This window comes from Laccaria bicolor, genomic scaffold, assembly GCF_000143565.1.
Source record: "Laccaria bicolor S238N-H82 LACBIscaffold_3 genomic scaffold, whole genome shotgun sequence".
NCBI classification, from domain to species: Eukaryota; Fungi; Basidiomycota; class Agaricomycetes; order Agaricales; family Hydnangiaceae; genus Laccaria; species Laccaria bicolor.
Window position 1 is genome coordinate 563,342 of NW_001889874.1, and position 7,116 is coordinate 570,457.

The window sequence follows — 7,116 nt, forward strand, 5'->3', positions numbered from 1 at the left end:
TTCCTTGTCCCTCCCCCTTCCTTCCTTCCCTCTTTCTTGTCCTTCCCCCCTTCCTCCCTCCCCTCCCTTGTTCTTCCCCCTTCCTTGTCCCTCCCAATAATAGAAATACACCCCCACCTTGTCCCTCCCCTACCCCCTCCCTTTAAGATAAACTGTGTAATGTGTGTAGTAATACATTTCAAATACATCCCCACCTTGTCCCTCCTCTACCCCCTCCCTTTAAGATAAACTGTGTAGTGTGTGTAGTAATACATTTCAAATAAATTACAACTCAATCTATGACTTCTACATGTGAATTTTATAAGGAAATATGAGTGCCAAGTCATCAGGATAAGCTTGGAGTTGAAAAAAACTTACTCTGCTTGATTCCAGTCCTATTCCAGTGGAATTCCAGTGGAATGCTGTGGATTCCACTGGAATTCCTCTGGATTCCTCTGGAATTCCTCTGGAATTCCACTGGAATGACTCTATTCCTGCAGGATTCCCCTGGAATTCCACTTGAATGATCCCATTCCTGCAGGAATCCTGCAGGAATAGGTGGGGCACTGTAAAGTACTGGCATAAGTCCATAGTCTTCATGATAGGAATCATTCCAGTTACCATGCCTTTTCGTTAGAGAATTTTCATGAGGTACCTGGGTAATATCATTGTGATTTTCATTAGATGCCTGGGCTACATTATTGGAAATTTGATTAGCTACTTGGCCAATATCATTGCAGTTTTCATTAGATCCCTGGGGGGATATTATTGGAAATTTCATTAGCTGCTTGGCCAATATCATTGCAATTTTCATGAGTTATGCCTGGTGCTTTCAATGGATATTTCATTCTTTGTCCCAGGATATTTTATTGCACTTTTGATATATATCTGGCACTTTCAATAGATATTTCACTATAGTAAAAATAGCTATAAAATTAAATTAAATTATAAATTAATAGAAATGATGGATGGGATTGAAAGTGTCAGGTGCGTTCACGACATACATTTTCCAGTCACTGACTTCTATGTCCTGCCCACAGCATCCTACAGCTATTGACCCACCTCTCTTGGGCAATGCAAACGACAAGGAACCAGCAACAAAGGGACATTTTGTGATGTGTGTTCTGCTCATCATACCACAGCGATGCTGGAAGAGGGCTTTTAGGAAGATCAAGGGTTTCAGAAGGAGGCTCTTCGCTGCCTTATCTTAATGGACCTTACTTTCGCTCAATTGTTTCCTTACCTACATTTTGCTCTCACTATTTCTTGTACACCACTTGTTGCCTCATCAGTCCTTTGTCGCCTCATGTGTCCTGGATGTTTTGTTGATTCCAAGTTCTTTCGCCCTTCCCGCTTGTCAGATCCATTGAACACACAATCCCAGCTTCACAGTAAAACAACTTTACCTCACATACAAGAAGACAAATGAGGGAACAACACATACACGACTAGAATCTAACACGTAAACACTGTGAGGAGGACAGAGGAGGGCGGAGAACAGATTGATATGCAACAGAGGGATGGTCTTTTGCATAGTGAGTACATACGCCACCTTGGGTATCATGCATGACACTAATGATTGCATGTAGCCATGTTCACCCTTCCTGCTTGTAGATCACCTTTGAACATGCAATCCCAGCTTTACTTAAGCTTCAAAACAACGACAACCTTACCAGTGTCAGCAGCAGCAGCAGCAACATGGTCTAGCATTTCCTGCTGGTGACTTTAACCCTTAACCTTCACAACCAACCACAAGTGGTGGACTTGCATCGTCTCTGTCAAATTCATCCACTCAACCCCTGCACCCCTCACCTTTGCACAACAGTATGTCATGGCTGTAGAAGGCGCCCACAGAATGTCGTCACATGCTGAACCCAGCAGCTATTGCAGCCTTAGGCCTGGCGCGCTCATGCAACTCTGGCTTCGAATCAATGGATAGGCAGCCCTCTTGAAACACTTGCAGTGACGAACTTCAGATACAATTTTTCATTGAGTTTTGTTTTGGCAGGTGTCCTCATGTGTTTCTGTTTTGTTCAAGCTGAAGTGAAGATCAACATGATCTACAAAGCTATTCATGGTTCCGTTCCTTGAGATGTTACCTGTGTTTGAACCAAACACACCACTTCTATTCATAGTAAGCAAGGCACCCTTCCTCACAGCCCATCCTCATGCATTGTTTGCAGCCCAATACTCCAATCTTTCCATGCAAATTGTGTTACCATTGTGCAGTTCCCCTGCAGAGATCTTAGCTAGGTTGTGGTTGGGTTGTGGGTTGAGGGTTGCACCTTTCTGGGAAGAGGTCAGCCAGCTGGTATGTAGGGTATATAATATGTACTTACAGGAAAGCCATCATAGTCCAACTGGTTGAGCACTGATCTATGTAATGTGACACAGTGTCCAAGAGGTCAAGGGTTCGATTCTCTGAAGTTGTGCTTTTTATATATATGTTATAATAACAACAACAGTGACAATCTACTGGTCCTATTGGACTCCTGGTGCTCAGAAATTCCTACTGGACTCCACTATACCCATTCCTTAGGAATCCACAATTCCTAGTTGTTTGGGACCATTCCAGTAGGAATTTACTGGGACTCCACTAGGACTGGGACACAAAATTTGTATAGTGATCAGCCAACATAAAAATTGTCCCAGTCCTAGTCCAGTCCAGTAGGAGTCCAGTAGGAATAGGTGGGGGAGTGTAAAGAGCTCCATCACTGATGAAACGAGCCCAGGCTAGGTCCAGGTGATGCAACGACACATTGTCTGGCTGATTTTGGGTACCCAGGTGAGTAACCAGGCCCATTACACCCCCATGGCTTACCATACAGGCACCATGCCACTCTAGCGCCCACGAACAACTAGTGTTCGCAGGTCCAGTCTACAGGACTGAAAATATACATAGGACTGAACTGGACTGAACCACAGTCTGGTCTTTTTCCAGTTGCAGTTGCCCACATTTGTGGTCAGTCCAGTTGCCAGTTGCCATGTTTTTGTAAATATTAAAACCGAAAAAGACCAGTTTAGACCGGTTGCAACTGGTCTTTCATCCCATCATGTGTTAGACCTTACTCGCACACATTATTACTTAATTTTCAGTCTCTCAATCATCAAGAACAGTCAAGAATTGGTTGAGATATGGCCAAAAACATTTTTATATGCAATTTGAAGTATATCCTTTCCGTTTTTTCCATAGCTCAGTCAAATCTTCACGGAATTGCTTAAATTCTTAATCAGTCTATGGAGAATTATAATATCTATCTATGTATGCTATGTACGTGAGGTAATATTTAGTTTGTTTGGTGGACCGGTCTTTTTCGCGTTGTGGACCGATTAGGACCAGTCTAAAGCGGTCCGGTTGCAGCCCCTTGATATCTGGATCGGTCTAGACCAGTTGCAGTTGCCAGTTGCGTCGTTTTGAGGTAAAAAAACTGGACTTAACTGGACTTTAAAACACTACGAACAACAAATGGGGCCCGAAACCCATCAACAACACCAGCCCCCACCCTCCAATGACACCTGCTGCCTATAAACAATGCCCACCACCCACTGCCCATGAACATGGATGACGAACCCAATCCCCCACAGAAACACATGCTGCGCCCACATCAGCTCACTCAGAACGACCTGGCACCCACAAACGACAACCGCCACCCATGCAAAACAGTTTACGCACCCATCGCGGGTGGCCAACGTTGAGGTCTGACGATCAAGGCTGGTAAGTAAGTTTGCATATTAAATATATTGAACAACTTCATAACCTCAATTAGAGTTGGAAGCTACTAGTACTTGACCTGAGACCATCATCATATAGTACACCACAGCAGAATGACTTTGATCATATTCAAAAAGCTCAATGTTGCACTAGTAGTACACAATGAGTCAGAATGCAAACTGCAGGAGGACTACACCCAGCATGCTGCCAAGAAGGTACAACTATGATGCATCCAATCAATTAAAGGTGTAACATAGTCAGACTAGACTCAGAAAGCTCACCTCCAGCAGAACTCCTGAAAGGATACTGCTGAGAATTACTATGTCATGGTGGTGGTCACCCTGAGGGTGATGAAGGAGTTGGTGGAGGCAAAGCAAAAAGATTTCATTGGTCAGTCCCCATTGGTGTTGACGTCCTTTCAGTACAAAAACCAATGTTAGCTCAGTTAAAGTTGATAAAGCTAGGAACTGACCCTAATCATAATCGCCTCTGCCAAGAATGAGGTAACACTATCTGGATTCATGGGATCAGGGGCCCAGATCCCAAAGAGAGAAAACATGTAAGGTGCGGGTGTAAACCATATGGTTAGTGTGTCATGCAAATTGAAGCTATGTCATAAACAGCATGCAGCACTGATCTGGCTAGGTCTTAAAGGAAACATTGTGGTGTTACTAACTCCTGTCTATCAGGAGATAGTGTCAAATGATGTTCCAGGTGGAAACCCTGACCCACTCAAAGCTAATCTGATGCAATGTTTCATTATCCCACACAAGTAGACATAGGTGTCCCTATAGTACCATAAGAGTGCAACTTGGTCAATTGTCCTATAGGTCATAGGACTACCCAAATGGGCCCAATGAGCAACTAGACTATGGTGTTGTAGATTGGCCCAAAGGTGTATAAACATCTAATGTTTATCATTAGGCCAAATAGGCAAAATGGATGGTGATATTAGGAGAGGGATTTCTGAAATACATTATCTCCAGGGCATACACAAATGTTATAGAAGTCTGAGGGATGTGCGGAATATTCAGAAAAACAATCCTGGTGTCCATATCAACATCCCAGCACAGAATGCGAAATGTCTGGAGCATCACTTCTGACATCCAGAAAACATGCAAAAAAGAGTTTACAGAATACAATATCCCATGGACCTGTATAAATGTGCCAGGGATCGATGAAATGTTGAGGAGAACATCCCTCGCATCCATATATATGTTCTGGGACAATGTGACATCTCCAGGCTATCAACTTTGATATTTATGGGACATCCGAAAATGGCTCAGGTGTGAACCACATTTGATAGAACATCCCACAGGACCATTAATATTATTATCCCAGCAACATCAGAAAAAAAGATCATGGTAGCCACATAAATGTCCGAGGGGAATGCAAAAGGTCTGGAGCAATAATCTGAATATTCACAGGACATTGAAAAGGCAATGTTGGATGTCTGGACAAATGTCCAGAGCATTAATTTGAATATACAGAGGACATCCAAAAAGCATCCCCATAAATGTTTTGGGGAAATGCGAAATGTCCAGACCAATAACTTGATTATCTATGGGACATCACCAGAACAACCCTGGCAGTGGTTTAAATGTCCTGGAAAAATGCGAAATGTCCAGAGCATTAGTTTCAATATACAAAGGACATCCACAAAGACTCTCATAAATGTTTTGGGGAAATGCATGTCCAGACCAATAATGTGATTATCTATGGAACATCAGAAGAACAACACAGAACATCAGAAGAACAACCCTGGCAGTGGTATAAATGTGCTGGAAAAATGTGAAAGGTCCGGAGCATTATTTCAAGATACAAAGGACATTCAAAAAGCATCTGCATAAATGTTTTGGGAAAATGTGTAGTGGTATGAATGTCCTGGAAAAATGTGAAATGTCCAGAGAATCAGTTTTAATATACAGAGGACATCTGAAAACAACCCTGGATGGCTGCATGAATGTTCTGGGAAAATCTGAGGTGTCCAGAGCAATGGGACATCAGAAAAAACAACCATGGTAGGAATGTAAATGTCTGAAGAAAATGTAACATATGTATACCTTTTCCCCTTCTTTTCTGATCTTCTGGCTATATTTGCATTAATTACCACATTTGGAAATGTGCACAGACCATGTGAACACTACTTCACCATTGTCAACAACAGTCTACATCATCTTTATTCTTTATTCCTGATTTTCTGGCTATATTTGCATTAATTACCATATTTGGAAATGCGCACCGACCATGTAAGTAATACCCCAACATCACCAATAGTGAGCACCATCCCTATTTGTTTTCTCTTTTTCCCTGATTTTCTGGTTATATTTGCATTAATTACCATATTAGGAAATGCGCACAGATGATGCAAACAGTACCCCAACATCATTACCACCATCCTTATTTTTTTCTCATTTTATTGCTAATTTTATCTGAAAATACAAAACTTACCATATTTGGCAATTTTTAGTGCTCATGTCACTGCATTCCAGTGCCATTCCGTTCCTTCTGATTCTCGATGGTGAAGAAGATAACGGTTTATGGCCATCTTATTAGGTTTTTTCTGTGCTCAGTCTGTCTTGCACTCTCTTTTCTCAACTCTCGTATAATTTGTACTTTGACTTTCCTGATTATTGTAGCAGCCATTGATGTATTTGTACAGATGATAGACAGAGAAAAGTCTTGCCAGAAACGAGGTCTTTATTGTCCCCCTGTGATTCCTGCTGAGCTCTGCCGGAGTTGGCAGGAGGGTCACAGCTGAGCTCTGCAGGACTCAGGCCAGTCCTGAGGACTGAGATTTCACCTCAGCCAGGACTGGAGATTGGGTGCAGTGAAGAGGTCACATGACTTCATACAGGTAATCTCATGTGCGAGGTTAAACATCACGGTAATGTCACAGCATGTGAGATCACTTCTTCTTCTTCAACCACCACCACAACAACCCAACAATGCCATCCACAACAATGACAACACAATGCCCAACACCAACACCAACACCAACCCATGACCACCTCGCTGACACAACCACCCAAACAACAAAGACGTGCACCCACAAATGAAGGTGGACTGCCCAAACGATGACAAATGCCCTGAGACAACCACGAATGGACGCCCACACATGAAAATGGATGCCCACACATGAAAACGGCTGCCACCACCCATGAAAACCACCACCATCACCTCAAAATGCCCACCACCAGCTACCACTATCCCAGAATGACTGCGGGTGCCCACAAACAGAAACATATGGAACCCAGGTGCCATGCTGCTGCCAGTGGCAGCAATGTGACACCATTTGCCCCACATGCCAATGACACAGAGCAAGGCCATGATGACGATGCCATGGGATGACAACGAAGGGGACACAACACGATGCAAGTGCCATGCCCATGAACAACAATAACGGCCCATGGATGAAAACGCCC

The 7,116-nt window shown here is 43.1% G+C and overlaps 1 protein-coding gene across 1 annotated transcript in view; it reads left to right on the forward strand.

Annotated features, from left to right (window-relative positions):
• The window catches only part of LACBIDRAFT_322479 (uncharacterized protein), a gene marked incomplete at both ends in the record, with an annotated part of 5,206 nt that extends 4,978 nt beyond the window's left edge, over nt 1-228 (forward strand). The window contains one exon of the mRNA XM_001875523.1: nt 170-228. Within this exon, the coding sequence (XP_001875558.1) occupies nt 170-228 (59 nt within the window). The remainder of the gene's footprint in view (nt 1-169) is intronic.
• Nucleotides 229-7,116: the final 6,888 nt, after the last annotated feature.